General features: G+C 35.9%; 1 protein-coding gene across 1 annotated transcript in view; it reads left to right on the top strand.

Moving 5' to 3' along the window:
- EVC2 (EvC ciliary complex subunit 2) overlaps positions 1–18914 on the top strand; it is a 176918-nt gene that overhangs the window by 126200 nt on the left and 31804 nt on the right. The window contains 2 exon segments of the mRNA XM_044681763.1: positions 5123–5327; positions 10837–10959. Of these exon segments, the coding sequence (XP_044537698.1) occupies positions 5123–5327; positions 10837–10959 (328 nt within the window).

Here is an 18914-nt window from a genome sequence, read left to right as displayed (position 1 = left end):
CAAAGAGTGATAGCTTAGTCTCCTCTTTGCCCACTTTGATACCTTCAATTTCTTTTTCTTCTCTAATTGCAACTGCTAGTGTTTCTAGTACAATGTTAAATAATAGAGGGGATAATGGGCATCCTTGTTTCACTCCTGAACTTTTTGGAAAGGCTTCTAATTTATCCCCATTGCATATGATTCTTGTTGATGGTTTTTGGTATATACTGTTTATTATTTTTAGGAAAGGTCCTTCTATTCCTATACTTTTCAGTGTTTTCAATAGGAATGGATGCTGATTTTGTCAAAGGCTTTTTCAGCATCTATTGAGATAATCATGTGATTTTTGTTTGTTAGACTGTTGATATGGTCAATTATGTGGATGGTTTTCCTAATGTTGAACCATCCTTGCATTCCTGATATAAATCCCACCTGATCATGGTGGATGATCTTCTTAATTACTTGCTGGAGTCTCTTTGCTAGTATTCTATTTAAGATTTTTGCATCTATGTTTATTAGGGAGATTGGTCTGTAGTTTTCTTTCTCTGTTTTTGATCTCCCTGGCTTTGGAATCAGTACCATATTTCTGTCATAAAAGGAATTTAGTAGGACTCCGAATGTCTGATAGAATTCACTTGTGAATCCATCAGGCACTGGCAATTTTTTCTTAGGGAGTTCTTTGATGGCTTGTTCAATTTCTTTTTCTGATATGGGATTATTTAAGTATTCTATTTCTTCTGCTGTTAATATAGGGAGTTTATATTTTTAAGTATTCATCGATATCTCCTTAATTGTTATATTTATTGCCATATAATTGGGCAAAATAGTTTTTAATGATTGCCTTAATTTCCCCTTCATTAGAGGTGAGGTCTCCCTTTTCATCTTTGATACTGTCAATTTGGTTTTCTTCTTTCCTTTTTTTATTAGATTGACCAGTACTTTGTCTATTCTATCTGTTTTTTCAAAATACTAGCTTCTAGTCTTATTAATTCAATAGTCCTTTTACTTTCGATTTTATTAATTTTGCCCTTGATTTTTAGTATTTCTAATTTAGTTTTCATCTGGGGATTTTTAATTTGCTCGCTTTCTAATTTTTTGAGTTGCATGCCCAATTCATTAATCTCTGCCCTCCTTAATTTGTTAATATATGCACTCAAGGATATAAATTTCCCCCTGAGTACTGCCTTGGCCTCATCCCACAGAGTTTGGTAGGATGTCTCATCATTGTCATTCTCTTCAATGAAATTGTTTGTTTGTTTGTTTGTTTGTTTGTTTTAAATTTTAAACCCTTAACTTCTGTGTATTGACTTATAGGTGGAAGATTGGTAAGGGTGGGCAATGGGGGTCAAGTGACTTGCCCAGGGTCACACAACTGGGAAGTCTCTGAGGCCAGATTTGAACCTAGGACCTCCTGTCCCTAGGCCTGGCTCTCAATCCACTGAGCTACCCAGCTGCCCCCTTCTTCAATGAAATGTTGATTGTTCCTATGATTTCTTCTTTGACTAATTGGTTTTGGAGAATTATATTATTTAATTTCCAATTAGTTTTTGATTTGCCTGTCCAGGTGCCCTTACTAATTATAATTTTTATTGCATTATGATCTGAGAAGGTTACATTTATTATTTCTGCTCTTTAGCATTTGTTTTCAATGGTTCTATGCCCTATAACATGGTCAATCTTTGTGAATGTGCCATGTGCAGCTGAAAAGAAGGTGTATTCCTTTTTGTCCCTATTTATTTTTCTCCAAATATCAATTAAATTTAATTTTTCTAGGACTTCATTCACCTCTCTTACCTCTTTCTTATTTATTTTTTGGTTTGATTTATCTAGATCTGAAAGAGGAATATTTAGATCTCCCACTATTATGGTTTTACTATCTATTTCCTTCTTGAGCTCTGCCATTTTCTCCTTTATGAATTTGGATGCTATGCCACTTGGTGCATACATATTGAGCAGTGTTATTTCCTCATTGTTTATACTGCCTTTAATCAGGATGTAATGACCTACTCTGTCTTTTTTAATCATATCTATTTTTACTTTGGCTTTGTCAGAAATCATAATAGCCACTCCTGCCTTCTTTTTCTCATTTCACGCCCAAAAGATTTTGCTCAAACCCTGAACCTTAAACTTGTGTATGTCCACCCACCTCATATATGTTTCTTGTAGACAACATATGGTAGGATTTTGGTTTCTAATCCACTCTGCTATTTGCTTCTGTTTTATGAGCGAGTTCATCCCATTCACATTCAGAGTTATAATTATAAGTTGTGCATTCACTGACATTTTCGTATCCTCCCCTATTCCTACCCCTTCTTCTTAAACTATTTCCTTTTAAACCAGTGGTTTGCTATTAAGCTGGTATCCCTTATCCCCTCCTTTGATTAACTTCCCTTTCCACCCCTTCCCTTATTATTCCCCTCTTTTTTGTTTTTAAAGGCCTAATGAATTCCTTCCCCCTTCTTCTCCCCTCCCTTTTTTGACCTCCCCACTCCCCTGCTCCCCTTGGTTTATCCCTTCTGACTTTCTAAGTAGGGCTAGATAAGAGTTTTATATCCCAATGGATAGTATAGCTACTCTTTCCTCTCCAGGTTGATTACGCTGAGAGTAAGGTTTAAATATTACCTCTTAATGCTCTCTTCCTCTCCTTCTTATGATAGTATTTGTCCCCTCTCCTTCCCATGCCCTCTTTGTGTGTAATAGAATATTCTATTTTCTTATTCGTTCAAGTTTCTCTTGGTGTCCCCTGCTATTTACCCCCTCTTTCCCATTCCCCATGCCATCTTAGATTATTTAGTGTTCCACCCTCACCCTGTTAATTATTCTTCTGATTACTATAATAGTGAATATTATAATAGTGAATAGAGTTCACTACAGAGAATTAAACATAACATTTCTCTACATAGGAATACAGATAATTAGATCTCACTGAGGCACTTAAAAAGGCGAATTTAAAAATCATGAGTTTTCTTTCTTTCTCCTCTGTTTCTTATTTACCTTTTCATGTTTCTCTTGATTTTTGTGGTTGGATATCAAACTTTCCATTTAGCCCTGGTCTTTTCTGTGCAAATACTTGGAAATCTTCAATTTTGTTGAATGCCCATACTTTCCCCTGGAAGTATATAGTCAATTTTGATGGGTAGTTGATCCGTGGTTGCAGGCCCAGCTCTCTTGCCTTTCTGAATATCATATTCCAAGCCTTGCGGTCTTTTAGCATGGAGGCTGCCATATCCTGTGTGATCCTGATTGGTGCTCCTTGATATTTGAATTGTCTCTTTCTGGCTTCTTGTAAGATTTTTCTTTTACTTGGAAGCTCTTGAATTTGGCTATTATATTCCTGGGGGTTATCTTTTCTGGGTCGAGTGTCGAGGGTGATCTATGGATCCTTTCAATGTCTATATTGCCCTCTTGTTGTAGAACTTCAGGGCAATTTTGCTGAATAATTTCTTTTAGTAAGGAGACTGATGATTCTCAAATTGTCTCTTCTAGACCGGTTTTCTTGGTCTGTCACTTTCTCATTGAGATATTTCATGTTTTCTTCTATTTTTTCAGTCTTTTGACTTTGTTTTATTTGTTCTTGTTGTCTTGAGAGAACAGAACATTAGCTTCTAACTGCTCAATTCTAGCTTTTAGGGACTGGTTTTCAGCTATAATCTTTTGGTTTTCCTTTTCAATCTGGTCATTTCTGGTGTTCAATTTGCTTATCAGTTCAGTTGATTTCTGAGCCTCACTTTCCAATTGCAAAATTCTACCTTTTAAACTGTTATTTTCTTGCCTGATTTCCTTTTGAGCTATTTCCCATTTCTCTAACCAAATCTTTTCCAACTTTCTCTTCATCTCAGTTTTGAAGTCTTCAAGAGCTTGTGACCAGTTTTCATTATTTTGGGAGGGTCCGGATGCTTGTTTGTTCTCCTCTTCTGTTTGCTCGGTTGTCTGGATTTTCTCTGTGTAAAAGTTGTCGAGTGTTAAAGCTTTCTTCTTCTTGTTGTTAATCTTTCTCTTCTGAACTTCCTGATTCTGGGTAGCCATTGTTAGCCCAGCAGCTTCTCAGCTTTATCCTCGCGCTCAGCGTCTGTCTTTGCTCTTTTGGATCCTGTAGTCTGAGGTCTGGTTGTTCTCAAGGTCAAGCCCCCTGTTGGACCCTCTTGCTTGGTCCTCTGCTGGAGGTTCCTTTACAAGTCTCAGGGAGCTGCTTCCACAGTGGTATACCTGTCTGCACTGGTTCCCCACTCAGGGTTTCAGAGCCTTCACTCGCGCCTGTGTCCTCTTCCACTCGCACCTCCTCCTGCACCTGCGCTCTGTATCAGCATTCAGAGTTCATGCGCGTTCTTTAGCTTTTTGGGGTCCTAAATCTTGCTGCTCTCAGGAACAGGCCCTGGAGCTGACAGTGACTCAATGGGTGCCCCAGACTTGCTCTATTTCTTTTTAGCTGGCTTTGGCGTTGTAGGTGGTGTGTGTGGAGGGTTTGGGGGGGGGGGAGGTTGCTCAGCCCTCGATTTAGTGAGAGCTGTTTCACCCCTTTATAGCATGGAAATGCCCTGATTCCACATACCTTCCACACTGCACCCTGTTGTGGGGTCCCTCTGTTCGTCTGGATTTGTTTTTATGTCCCCTTGAGGAGTCCTGTATGTTTTGGTCAGGAGAGGTTAAGAGCTGCTTTTTACTCTGTCGCCATATTAACCCGGAACCCCAGAAGATATTTTAATGATTACAATGACCCAATTTTCAGTTTCATGTTTTCTTCTTGTTCTTTATAATTATATTATTTTATTCATTGTATGTATTATTTTCTACTTTCTGCTTGTTTCATTTTGTATCAATTTCTATAAGTCTTCTCTATATTCATTATATCCATTGTTTTTGATGGCAATATTCTTTTATATTCATGTACAATAATATTTAACTATAATTTATAAATTATCTACTATACACCAGACATTGTGATAGGCATATAGAATTACTGATACAAAGACTTTTCTTTTCCTCTTTAAGGAATTCACATTCTCTTGGAAATGTAATTATTTGCAGTAATCAGTAGATTTACCTTCCATAATTATAGATTGGTGTATTTTTTAAACCCTTATATAGAAGAGGTAAATATATGAAAATAAATAGGATTTTAAAATACTTGTCTTTGTTCCAACAGGAAGCTTCTGTGTTTACCCCTTTCATTATCTGAAGAAGAATTGCTTAAAATGAGGCAAAAGTTTCACAGCTGCTTTGCTCAGATGGACAACAGCTTAGCCTTGCCTCGAATTCGGGCCCGGGTATTGCTACAGAATTTTCAGTCAGATTGGAGAGAAGCCGAGTTCCTGAAAGTGGACCAAGCCTTCACAGCTCCAGATATTCAGGTAGGATGCTTCTAAAAGTTGAATTGTATAGTTGCAACAGCATCAAAAAGCATAGAAGGGTTTCAGTTGGAAAGGACATTAAAATATGGTTTGTAGAATGTCGGCACTGAACTGGACCTTAGTGGTTATTTAATCCAACTCCCTTTGTAGTGGAGAAAATTTATGGTTGGAGAGAAAATAATTTGTTCAGTCTAATGGCAGAATTAAAAAAATAAAGAAGCCAATCCTTCTTATTTCCAATTCATGCAATATATTTTAATTCAGGACTACCACTGACTAGTTTATAAAATGTTCTTTCAATCTGCCATGTTAGGTTATAATTGGTCAGAACACATGAATTTGAGACCAGACTGACTTTTTAGGGAAGTGAAAACTGTGTACAAAGTCTCTGAAATGATATTAACAAACATAATAGGACAACATTAACACATTCTCAGGTTTAAAAATATAAGTTTGATTCTTTTTCAATGACTAGCCAAAGGTTGGACCTGAAAAAATGAGAAGAGTTTATATGGGAGAGCAGGGCATAGTAAAAGAAGCATGGTATTGGGAGTGATTTAGCCTTCAGTGAGCTAAGATAAATATATGTGCACGTGTATAGATATCTATATACAAATATAGTGCTTTGTAAACCCTAAAGTTCTATATAATTATTAGCTATTATTATTAAAAATAATAATTTATCTGAGCCTCAATTAATAAGAGATTAGATGAATTTCATTAATTAATTCAAAAGTCAATTACAAAGCACCTATTACAAGAAGAATTCTTTACTCCTGAGTTATAGAGTTTTTAAATAAATAGATAAGAATTCAGGCCTCTTGACCCTAAGCCCTAAGTTACATACCTGTGGGTGAAGTAGCTGCAAAGAGTCTGTTTTTCTCCCATTCGATCACTCAAAAAGCTTTTTAAGTTCCTTTTATGAACCATACATTGTACTTGGAAGTGAGGAGACAACGATAAAGATGAAAGAGTTACCCATATCAAGAAACTTCTCTTCTATTTTATATTTTGGGATGACAGGGAGGGCAAAAGGGGAGAAAAAAGTACATAAATCTATACTCAACTGATTAAATAAAACAACTCACAGGCCCCCAGTTTAATGGCCCCTGAACTAAGTGGACTAAAGTGCCCTTAAACTCTGAGGAATTATGAAAAATCATTTGAAAGTGATAGAAATGTCTATTCTTAGTTGCCTTTTGTTTTCTCAGCTTTTGAGATAATATAGTCTTGTCAGCAGTTTTCACAGTTCAAAATTTTCAATAGTCTTAAAGAGTGCTTATTTGCAATGAAAAACTATACGCCTGCTAATATGATGGAACAGATATCCTTTCCCTCAAAAGCATTCTTCTTCCTTTGTATTCTCAGGGGAAAAAATACAAAAGTTGTGATATTGTTGCCCAGCAGGATGTCTTACTTGATGTTATCACAGCTTATTTTCATTCACAGACTGCCTCAATAACATGCAAAATAAAGGTTACTTCAAATGGGGAATTATACCTTGTTACCTATTTGTGGCCATTCAGAATTATCTTAGAAGAAGAAATGCACAATCTAGGAATATGGCACCATCTAATAAACCTTCTAAAGAGACGATATTAAATGAAGGTCAGAAATGAGTTGCCTTTTTAAACAAAGAAGCTAAAATTTACATTACTTCTATTAAAATTATTCTCTGACATCTTGGAAGGACGAGGGCAGTCCTACTGGTAGGAAATTCCTCTAAGACTTCTCTAAGTTCAATATCCCTTTTTCTTTCATATGACATGAATTTAAGGTGCTTCACAATCCTAGTTGCCCTCCTCTGCATACTCGTCAGCTTTTCAATGTCATTCAATGTCATGAGCATGTTGTACTCAAAATTGAATAGATATTCCAAGTATGGTCTCTGACCAGTGAAAACAGAGTACAACAGGAACATGATCTTATTCTGCTCTTCAGTGGAACCCACCTCACATTAGCTTTCTTGACCACCATACCACACTTTTAACTCATATTGAATTAAGTCATCTCAGTCTACCATATTTTATTTGGGGTCAGCTGAATCTTTGATTCATGTAAGATCGTAGTGTTCCAGTTGAAGCCATTGTGCCTTTGGATACAAAAATCTGAATATGGAGTCAGGGTGTCCCCTAGGTTCAAATTTTGCTCCTTGAAATCAGTAGTTGTATGGCCCTGGATAAATCACTTACCATAACTGAGTTTCAGTTTCCTCATTTATAAAATGATGACATTGGATTGGATGGTTTTTAAATTTTCTTCCAATTCCAAATCTAAGGTGGCATCATATTTTTTTCTGAACTATCTATTAACTATGCCTCATCCATTTTATAAATGTGGAGTCAAATTGAAGAATCCAGTTATAAGACTTTGTATTTTTCCTATTAATTTTCATATTTAAGAAATTAGTCCAGTCAGAATTTTTTTGAAATGCACAATCCTTTTCTACTCTTTCTACAAAGAGTATTTTGCAATTAGATGGAAAAGGGCATTAAATGGATTTTGGCTCCAAAAGGTTTTATTTAACACATTAAACATTCATTAAGAATGGAAGCACAGTAGAATTAAGAAAGTACCGGATTTCAAATCAGGTGTTGATTTGAATTCTGACTACTACTTAGTACCTATATGACCTTGGGTAACTCATTTAATACCATTGGGCTTTAGTTTTCTCTGGAAAATGGAGTGGTTGAATTAGATAATCCCTAATATTCCTTCTACTTCTAAATATCTAATCAATGGTACCTAAATCTATGATCCAAAATACATACTTTGTACAAAGCACTCTGGTACTAGAGACACAACAGTGAAATAAGCTCTGAAGCTTATATTTAAATGGAATTGATAAGGAATAACTACACATAATTATTATATGAGGATAAGAAGTGAGAACTACCTTCTGTCCTAGAGTTGTTACCAAGACAGTAAGTAATTGAAGACTGATGGATGGTTAAGTAGAGGTAAAAATTCAAGATTACTTCAATATTTTAATCCTGACTTGCTGGCTGGAAGAATCAAATAACTAGAATCTGAAGAAAATAAATCAGGTGGAGTAACTGTTTTGGGGGGAGGGGATGGCTGAGAAATGAGGAGCTAACTCTTGGATATGTTAAGTTTGAGGTACCCACAGAAAATCCAATTTGATATATGGAACTGGCACTCTGAGGGAAATTATTGCTAGATATGTAGTTTGAAGACAGATCTTGTTAGAAGTGATCATTGAAGCCATTTGAGCAGATGTGTCCAATCAGATAGAATAAAAAGGGTGTCTTACAAAACAGTTTTCCACATTCTACTTCTAGGCTACAGAGATGGAAGGAGAAAAAGAATGAATGAAAGAGACTGAAAAGATGAAATCAAGCACATAAGAGAACTGGGATAGGGCAAAGTCATGGAAGGTTGAAGTCATGGAAGGAGAAGAGAGTATCATGATGTCAGGCTTGCTGACAGCAATTGTGGATTCAGGAGATGGATGAGAAAGATGGATATAGGTTTCTGGGATTGGGGGGGCCACAAGACACTGTTGGTGAATCATGCTGAAGTTTACTTCATCAAGCTAGTATTTTATGGGGCAATGTTACATAGGCTAAAGGATTAGGTGATCTTTTTACATACACAATGGTTAGTAATGATTTATAATCTTAGTACAATGACTTAGTTTACTTCACTGAAGCTTAGACAGAGTTTTCTATAAGATAATAAATCAATATGTCAGTGTGTAACCATCTAACCCAGATTCTCATAGAGTCCCTGCATCAGTAGTTTCTTGGAAGGACATGCAGTTTCTTCAAAGTATAGTGGAGGGCGGGGGGGTTAGTAACCTCCAGTGAGATCATGGAACTGATCTATGTGACTGATTCTAGCTAGGTTATGGCTATGATTTTATTAGGGTCTGTTCTTATTATTGGGGGACACATCATGGAGGAGAGGCTAATAAGCACTGTCAAATGCTATAGAAATGTCAAAGATAATGAATATGAAAATATCAATGTATTTGAATTTAAGTTCGCACTTTGAATAAAACTTTTGGAAGAGGAGTAGAGAGAAAAACTGTATTGCAAGGGGTTAAGTAGATGATGTAAAGTGGAGACAAGGATTCTAATCTATTCTTTCTCCAAATTCATCCATGAAAGAGAAGAGAAAGAAAAATAACAGTTATGTTATTTTTTGTTTGGTTTTGGTGATGCTATATTTAGTATTTAGATGGGTAACTGAACATGTCATGAGCTAAGGTGATGGCCCAAGGAGCAAACACTTTAGAGGAAAAAATGATTTAGAGAGGAGATACTGAAAATACCTTAAAATGGACTGTTGTGGAAGGTAGTGGGTTCTACATTACTGGAGGTTCAAGTAAAGGTTAATGGACCACTTGAGGGGAAGACTGTGAGATTCTTGTTCAGATGGGTTAGACTAAATGATGTCTGAGGTCCCATCTTCTGAGATTCTAGGACCCCGATTCTGAAAGAAGTGATTATTGATGGGGCAATTACCTGTAAAAGATGAGAACAAATAGGATCAAAGCCATGGATAGAAATATTGCCCTTTCTAAGGATGAAGGAAGGACATTTTCATCTGAGACCCAAAGAAAGGGAAAGATAATGAATGAAGGCATAAGGAAGTTTAGAAGAGTGGAAAAGGGAAGTTGAAATATTTCATTCCAAATATGCTCAATCTTCTATAGGAGACAAGGTCATTTTATGGGAATGAAGTAGGGAAGAATAAAGTGGAGTTCTAGATAAGGTATGGAATAACTAACTGCTGAGATATTTTGATAATGGGAAAAAAATTGAATGAAAAAGGGTTGCTTCTAGCAGTGATGGATCTAGTATGAATATGAGGCAGAAACAGTCGGTATAACTTCATTTGACAAATTGAAAGTAGAGTTGGAGTAAACAGGTGTTGTGAATTATTTAGGTTTTAGCTAGGAAGAGGAGAAGAGTTGTTGTTGTAGATATAGCAGTGGAGGAAGAGGCATTGCAGGAAAAGGAGGAGTAATAACACAATAATTATCATTAAATAATTTTATTATAATAACTAGCATCTTATTATCACTTTAAGGTATATATATCACCTCATTTGAACCTCACAACTGGCCTGTGAAGTAGCTGCTATTATTATCCGTATTTCTGATGAAGAACTGAAGATGAGAGAAGTTAAAGATTTGCCCAGGATCACACAGCTAGGAAGTGTCTGAGGCAGCCTTTGAATATAAGTTTTGCTAACTTCTAGTTCAGTAATCTATACTCAGTGCCACCTCTTTCTAGTTACATAACTCATGGTATGGCGATGATCTGAAACTATGCCAATGGAATCAAAACCTGAGCACTTCCTAACACCCTGGATAGGCTTTGACTCTGAGGCTAGGTATTGGATGGATTTCTGTCATCCAAGGACCAAGACCAGTATCTTTTCACTCAGTGATACAAGGGATTTTAAGGTTATGTGGTTGGTGACCTTTAAATCCCTGGTGCTTTATTGCTCATTATTATTTCTTTGTGATCTTTTGTAGCAACAATCTAAAGTCAAAAAGCAGCGTGCCAAGAACAAAAGGAAGATAGACATTTTGAAGAAATGTGTGGAAGATAAAATTCATATCTTTTCAGAACAGGCTAGTGAATACCTCCTTGAAAAGGTAAGTAGAAATCTCCTCTAGATATATTTCTTTTCTCATATAAAAGATGACCAATATTAAATATAAAAAATCATAGCAACTATTTTCTCTCCTTTACTTCTCTAGTTTTCTATTCATATTTTATATTATTTTTTCATTTCTCTCTATATGCATTTTCAAAGTGGGAAGAAGGCAATGTTAAAATAGAAAAACCATTAAACTGGAAACCATGAAACTTAGGTTCTAGCCCCATGTATACAACCAATTTACATGGTGACTCTGGGAAAGTCATTTCTTCTGCCCTTAGCTACATTTTCTCCAAGGGTGACGATCGATGATTATAATAGCAATTATTTCTATTCATATAATGATAAGAATTTTTCCAATTAGACAAATGAGGAAACTGAGACTGAGAAGTAAAGTGATTTCCCCAAGTTTGTGTAGCTAGTACATGTCAGAGGCAAAACTTTTATCTCTGATCTCTTGATTTCAAATCCAGTACTTTATCTCCTACTCCTTTCCTCACCCCCAGATGTGATTAGAAAGCCTTTAATGATATTTTGCTGCTTGTATAGAAGGGGATAATGTAAAGATGCAAAAGATCTTGCCCCTTAGAGATGATAAATTAAACAAACATTATTTCTCCCCTCTTTCTTCTGTTAGACTTATGTTCTTCTTGCATCCACTTTTTGCCTTCTCCCTGATTCCTAGTCTCTGCCTTAAACTGGTACTTTGGGTCTAAAATGGACAAAGTACAAAGAGAAGTATCTGGACAAGTGACAAGGCAGCTAGAGAGTTTAGTCAGGAAACACTGACCTATAATGACTTCAGGGCTAAATGGTTCTGTGAAGTGTCCACAAGCCATGTATTAACATTCAAAGCATTCCTCAATCTGGTTTCTTTTCTACCCTTCTATGTACTCTTATTTTATAGTGTTTTCCACTAAAATAATCAGTCAGGTAGTATAGTAGATGGAGCCCTAGAATTGGAGTCAGAACACCTGGGGTCAAATTTGGCCTCAAATATTTACTTTGCTTTGTGACCCTAGGCAAATCAATTAGCCCGTCTGCCTCAATTTCCTTATCTTTGAAATGGAAAGAGTAATAGTACCAACTTTGGGGGTGTTGTTGGGAGGATAAAATGAGATTATATTTGAGAAGTACTTAGCATAATTCATGGAACTTAGTTGGCACTTAAATGCTTCTTAAATTTAAATTTAAAAATTATTTTTAAAAATTAAAATTAAATATTTAAAATAACTAAAAAATTAAAATTAAAATAACACCAAGAGAGTACCACCTTACCAACTGAGTACAACAATAACTAGAAATTAATCTTGTTGACTCATTTTCAGTTATATCCAACTCTTCATTTTGCCATTTGAGGTTTTCTTCGCAATCATACTAGAATGGTTCACCATTTCCTTCTCCAATTCCAAGGAAGCTGAGGCAAACAGCATTAAGTGACTTACCCAGGGTCACACAGCTAGTATCTGGGACCAGATTTGAACTGAGGAAGTTGAATCTTTCTGACTCCAGGCCCAAAGTGCTATTCCCTAGGCACCTAACTGCCTACTAGAGAATACAAGTTAAAGTTTCCATTGTCCCTGCAAAGTCTCAGAAAACCAAGTTCTTTTTCCATTCTTGGATTTTGTATCTTAGGGGTTCGTCTTGTGTTCATAGTGGAGTCAAGCAACCATCAAACATTCTACAGAATGTGATATTTAAATTCCAAATTATGATGAGCTACAAAAGAAACCTCAAGTATGTTTCTGACGTTCTGTGATTGTTCAAGCCCATGTAAATTAAATTGAAAACTAAAGCCCATCCTAGTCCACACTCGTGGTTACTCCCTGCTGTAATTGGTTTGATTTGGTTGGCTGCTTTTTTTTTCCAAGATGTCTGTGCTATTCTCTAAAGGAAAACATTTTTAATAACACATGAAGGAATTTTTCTTGTTCTAATGAGGGTGTTGTTTAGCTTTTCATATGGCATCTCCTAATTACAGAACAAGCTGAAAATGATTTTATTAATAGATGTTCCCTACCTCCCTGATCTTGGTTCTCAATATCAAAAGATGAAATTGCTATTAGAGACTTCAAAGTGGAAATGAAATGATTGATAATTCCAAACACACAACTATTGCTGTTTGGTTTCTGATTATCCCCTCTACCATTTTTAGAGCTAGACTCTTTATACCTTAAACAACAAGGTTGATAGAGACATATTTCTTTTATACAGGTGATAAAAAGCATAGAGAGGCAGTTGATCACCTGGCAAGAATATATTGAATAATAGACCAAAATCAAGCTTTTTAAACCTCTATCCTTTATCTTTTTATCTTTTTTGAACCTTAATCGCATTCAAAGTCCTAACATCATAGAATGTTTGAACTCGATGAAACATTAAGTCAATCCATGTCAGGAAGAGAAAGGATTCAAGTTGGAAGAGATCTTAAAGATAGTCTCATCCAGTAGTGTGAAACAGCTGGCACATCAATTTAGAAAACCACAAATTAACATTATCTATGTTCTATTTCCAAATTACACTTTAATCCAGTTCTATACCTCTGGTCAATCCATTCATTTTACACATGAGGAAACAGATCTAGAGAAAAGATACTTGTCCAAGGTCACATAGCGAATAAGGTATCAGAAACAAGACTTAAGCTGTGATTTCTGAATCCAAATTGACTGTGTTTTCTACTACCTAATTCTCCTTCTATGTGTGCTTTTTCCCTACTGAAAAAGAGCTTTAAATGTATCAATATTACCTTACCAAAATTATTCATGGATAGAATACAGTTTTTAAAATTGTCATTTTTTTTATGATTACAAAAGTCTGGGATCAAAGTCATCAGAGGATGACTGAAGAATTTTGGTATATAAATAGAATGGAATATTATTATGCCACCAGACATGATGATAGGAGGAATTCTGAGAAATTAACCAATCAGAAACCAGTGTACCAGCCACTGGTCAGCATGTTCAGGCCATTCTTGCAAAAATGCCCTCAAAAGCTAAACAACCCCATAGAAGGGTCACATGTTCATAAATAATTAAGTCTAGGCTAGATATAAAACAAATTATATAGTAATGAGTTGGGGGAAGGGAGAATGGCAAGGAATGCTGAAACAGTAGGAACAAGGAAAGTCTTCTTGAAGAAGGTGACACTCACTCTGAGCTTTGTGGGAAGCTAAAGGAAACAAGGAATGTAGTTCAGTCATTTTTCAATTGTGTTTAATTCTTCCTGACCCCATTTGAAGTTTTCTTGGCAAAGATACTAGAGTGATATGTCATTTCCTTCTCCCGCTCATTTTATAGATGAGAAAACTAAAGCAGAGTTAATTGTCTTGCCCACACAGGTAATAAGTGTCTAAGACCAGATTTGACTCTAGGAAGATGCATTTTCCAACTCCAGGCTCAATGATCCATCTACTGTGCCACCTAGCTGTCCCTATTCCACGTATGGTCGATAGCTTTTCCAAAAGTATGGACACAGGAGTTGGAATCTTATGTAGAAGAAAGAGCAAATGAGCAGGTTGGTTGGAGCAGAGTGTGTAAAGTCAAGTAACCTATCGTCGGTCCAGAGTTAGGCTAAACTCAGACTGTGAAACAATAAGTGATGAACAGAAGCATTTTTATTTAACCCTAAAGATACTTGGGGGCAACTGAAGCTTATCTAACAGAATAGTAACAGATATTGTCAGACTAATGCTGGAAGAATATCACTTTGACAGCTCTGTGGAGGATAGATGAGAAAGGGGATAAATTGGATACAGAAAAAAGAAGGAAAAGGTTATTACAATAGATTAGGTAAGAAGTGATGAGTGCTGGGATAGGGTAGAAATGGCACTGGTGGTTAAGAAGGGGACGCATAGGCAATATATTGACAAAGTGGAACTGACAAATAATGGCATCTCATTGGGGTAATGATGAATGAGAATAGTGTTGAGGATGCTTTCCAGTTAGCAAATTTATGTGGTGATACTTTCCATGGAAATTGGGAAATCAAGAAGTGCGTGAGTTCAGGGGAAGATGACAAGTTCTATTTTGGATATATTCATTTTTGAATGTTTATAGGACATCTAGATAGAAATGTACAGATGGCACTTGGTGATAATCACCTGAAAATCAGGAGAGGGATGAAAGCTGGATATGTAGATTTGAGAGTCATCTACAGAGAGATGATAATTGAATTCATGGTTACTGATGATACGTGTGAAGTGATGCAGAGTGAAATAAACAGGATTTAAAAAAACACCATACAGAAGAACCACAGCACTGTAAATGAAAGGATCATGGAAAAGAGCAATAAAAAAATCAATACTAATCTCACATAAAATGAGGATGAAAATGGTAGCTTACATTTGTATAGTACTTTAAAAGTTTACAAAATTAAAAAAAAACATTATCTAGTTTTATCCTCACAAAAACCATGGAAGGTAGGTATTACTATTATCTCCATTTTGCAGATGAAGAAACTGAGGCAGGCAGAAGATAAAAACTTTACTCAGGGTCACACAGCTAATAAATGTCTGGAGGTGGTTTAAACTCAGGCCTTACTGATTCTGGATTTAGCACTCTACTGCTCTAAGCAAAGAGACTGGTTACTACTAGGGTAGGGAAGAATTATCTGTATATTGTCAGACAGGTTCACTATATTGGGTAATCATATTTATTGAATTTTCTTTGTTAGAAGGAAGAGTTCAAATTGAGGAGTGGGATGGGGAATGGTGGAAAGAAAGTGAGACAGCATTTTGAGAAAAGGCAACAAAAAAGGAAAACCTTTTTTTTTTTTTTAAAATGAAGAAAAACTGTGATCAATTGTGTATGCCTCCTATCCTCCTATAATATAGAAGTCATGGAAGCAGCCAATTTTAAAGTGGTAGGCAATGAAAGCCTTAGTTGTCAGTGACCTTTAATGACAAGCCATCTTTAAAAGAGTATCCTTTCACGTTGATAAATGCCAGTGTAGTAGAACTTCCTGATTTAATAACTTTCATGTTCCTCTAAAATTGATTTATTGAATCTTTTAGTGTCTGTGCTGTGTTCATTTAGATTTTTCATTTTTAATATGGTTACATAAAATTAAATCTCAAAGCTCTATACTGCATGCTAAAAAATCCAAGTCTTTGTATCCAGCAGAGTCATCAGAGAGCCCTATACTGTATGATACAAACAATTAAAGTGTAATTGGGAAGATGGTACTTGGGTAGAAGCCAGAGTGGCAGATTTAAGTGGTGGAATTCAATTCAAAGAGTATTCATGAAGCACTTCCCTTACTGTGTCCAAAGTCTGGAGTTTGTCAACTGAGATAAAGAAATGAGGAATAGAACAATCTCTGCCCTCAAGGAGCTTATAATTTAATGAAGGGAAAAGCACAAACCGAAATAACTTTGACATAAGAGACAGGGAGAAATATGAAAGAGGGGTAAAGGCAAAAGGGCCTCAAGAAGTTTGAAGAGAATGAACTGGCTTTCACCAAATAGGATAAAATAAGAATGTGAAGAATATGCATAAAACATATAAGTTATTTAATTGGGAAGTTCTACTCTACTGGCATTTATGAATGTGAAGGGATACTCTTTCAAAGACAGTCTGTCATTAAAGGAAGGAAGAGACTTTAATAAATGTGCAGAAAGGAATCAGTAGAAGCGCATTTCTGGCAAAGGAAGCAATACAAATGTCTCAAGCAGAGTAGGAAATTAATAATTGATCAATTATTTAATATTGATAGTTTGTTAAATTAAATTATATAAATAAATCTATCATTTGTATATAATACAGACGTCCCTCACTATATCAAGGTTCACTTATTGTGGCTTCACTGTATCCCAGGTTTTATTATATATATTTATTTCTGTATCACAGAGTTATACTTATCATGGCATACTGGCTAATGAAATGAAAGGCAACCAACCACAGCACTGTGTTCTCTATCCTGGGTGCTGATTGGATCAGTGACTATAGGTTAATAAGAGTGTGGAAAAGGTTTATAGGAGAGTGGGAAGGGTTTATAAAGCCTTAAAATATATATAAATAGTAAAATAAATATAACACTACTACTTCGCAGATTTTCACCTATAGTGGGGGTCCTGGAACATAACTCCTGCATAGGTGAGGGATCATGGTATATTCAAATATATAAATGATAAAGTATATATGTACATAAATTGATTAAAATAATTTTAATTGAATAAGCAAGGGCAGGAGAATAAGAGAAAGATAGGAAGAGGGAGGAAAAGTAATCCAATTTGACTCCTACTTGAAGCATAGTAGATAAAAATATAGGTGGAACCTGAGTAGTGTATGACCTTAAATGCCAGAATCAAGACTTGATATTTAACTTAGTATAGAACAGTGAGCCACAGAAGGCATCCAGGTGGATGTACAGAATATTCATTGCATTGTAGCAAATTACTGGCTCAGTGATGAGAAAAGATTAACAAGGCAGTAGCCTATACTGTGTATTAATGAAAATAACACTGGTATAGGAAAAGGAGTAAGAAAGACCCAGATTCCAGCTTTAAATATACTATTTTAATATATACTACTGACTTGCTATGTCACTATAGCATAAAAGATCTCTAGAAAACATATAATTAACATGAATAGGCAATTTTCAGATAAAGAAATCAAAACTAGCAATAAGTACATGAAAAAGTGCTCTAAATCTCTAATAGTTAGAAAAATGCAAATCAAAACAACCCTGAGTACCACCTCACAACTAGCAGATTGGCTAAAATGATAGCAAAGGAAAGTAATAAATGTTGGAGGGGATTTGGCAAAATTGGAACATTAATGCATTGCTGGTGGTGTTATGAATTGAACCAATCATTCTGGCAGGCAATTTGGAACTATGCCCAAAGGGCTTTAAAAGACTGCCTGTCCTTTGATCTAGCCATACCATTGCTGGGTTTATACCCCAAAGAGATAACAGGGAAAAAGACTTGTACAAAAATATTTATAACCACATTCTTTGTGGTGGCAAAAAATTGGAAAATGAGGAGATGCCCTTTGATTGGAGTGGATGAACAAATTGTGGTATCTGCTGGTGATGGAATACTATTGTACTCAAAGGAATAATGAACTGGAGGAATTCCATGTGAACTGGAAAGACCTCCAGGAAATGATGCAGAGTGAAAAGAGCAGAACCAGGAGAACATTATACACAGAGATGGATACACTGTGGCACAATTGAATGTAATGGACTTCTCTACTAGCAGCAGTGCAATGACCCAGGACAATTCTGAGGGACTTATGAAAAAGAAAGCTATCCACAACCAGAGAAAGAACTGTGGGAGCAGATGGGGATAATAGATCACTCTATTGCAAATATTGATAAGATGGAAATAGGTCTTGATCAATGACTCATTGGACTTTTGGAGCCATATTTTACTTTTTTCTTCCTTTTGGGGCCTTGGATACTGTTCATTGTATAATTATGCTTCATGGTTTTACAGTAATTTCGTGTGTTTTCTGATCTGACCTTCAGAACACTAAATTTCTCATCACTACAATACCTTCAATCTCTCTTCAGGTTTTAGAGGTGACCCTGGGCTGTCAGAGGCTATGCTGAAAAAGCACAAGCTTTGAGCAGGTGCTATTACATTGGAATAGCTTTGAGTTACAAGTCTCAATAGAGATTGTATATCTGTACTCAGAGCACCAAGAGGTTCATCATTGGAATGTTACGTGATGCATGTTTTTGGCTCCCAGCAACTCATAGAGATCATTTACTAAGGTGTGGAGGGATTATAACCTGTATGGTCAGGAGTACCCATACTAATGAAATTCATATCAGGGAGCCAGGTAAACTCATTTTGTAGATAATAAAACTGGCCTTGAAAAGTAAAGTGACTTGCCTTAGATCAAGGGTTCTTTCATCTTGAGCCCATGAATTCATGACAGAGAAAGAAAAATAGAGGTAGAGAGAATTGAAAGATAACATTATTTCAATGTAACTGGTTTTATT

Source organism: Gracilinanus agilis, chromosome 6, assembly GCF_016433145.1.
Source record: "Gracilinanus agilis isolate LMUSP501 chromosome 6, AgileGrace, whole genome shotgun sequence".
NCBI classification, from domain to species: domain Eukaryota; kingdom Metazoa; phylum Chordata; class Mammalia; order Didelphimorphia; family Didelphidae; genus Gracilinanus; species Gracilinanus agilis.
The sequence above is the reverse complement of the archived record's forward strand: the minus strand, read 5'-3'. Positions and strand labels throughout refer to the sequence as shown.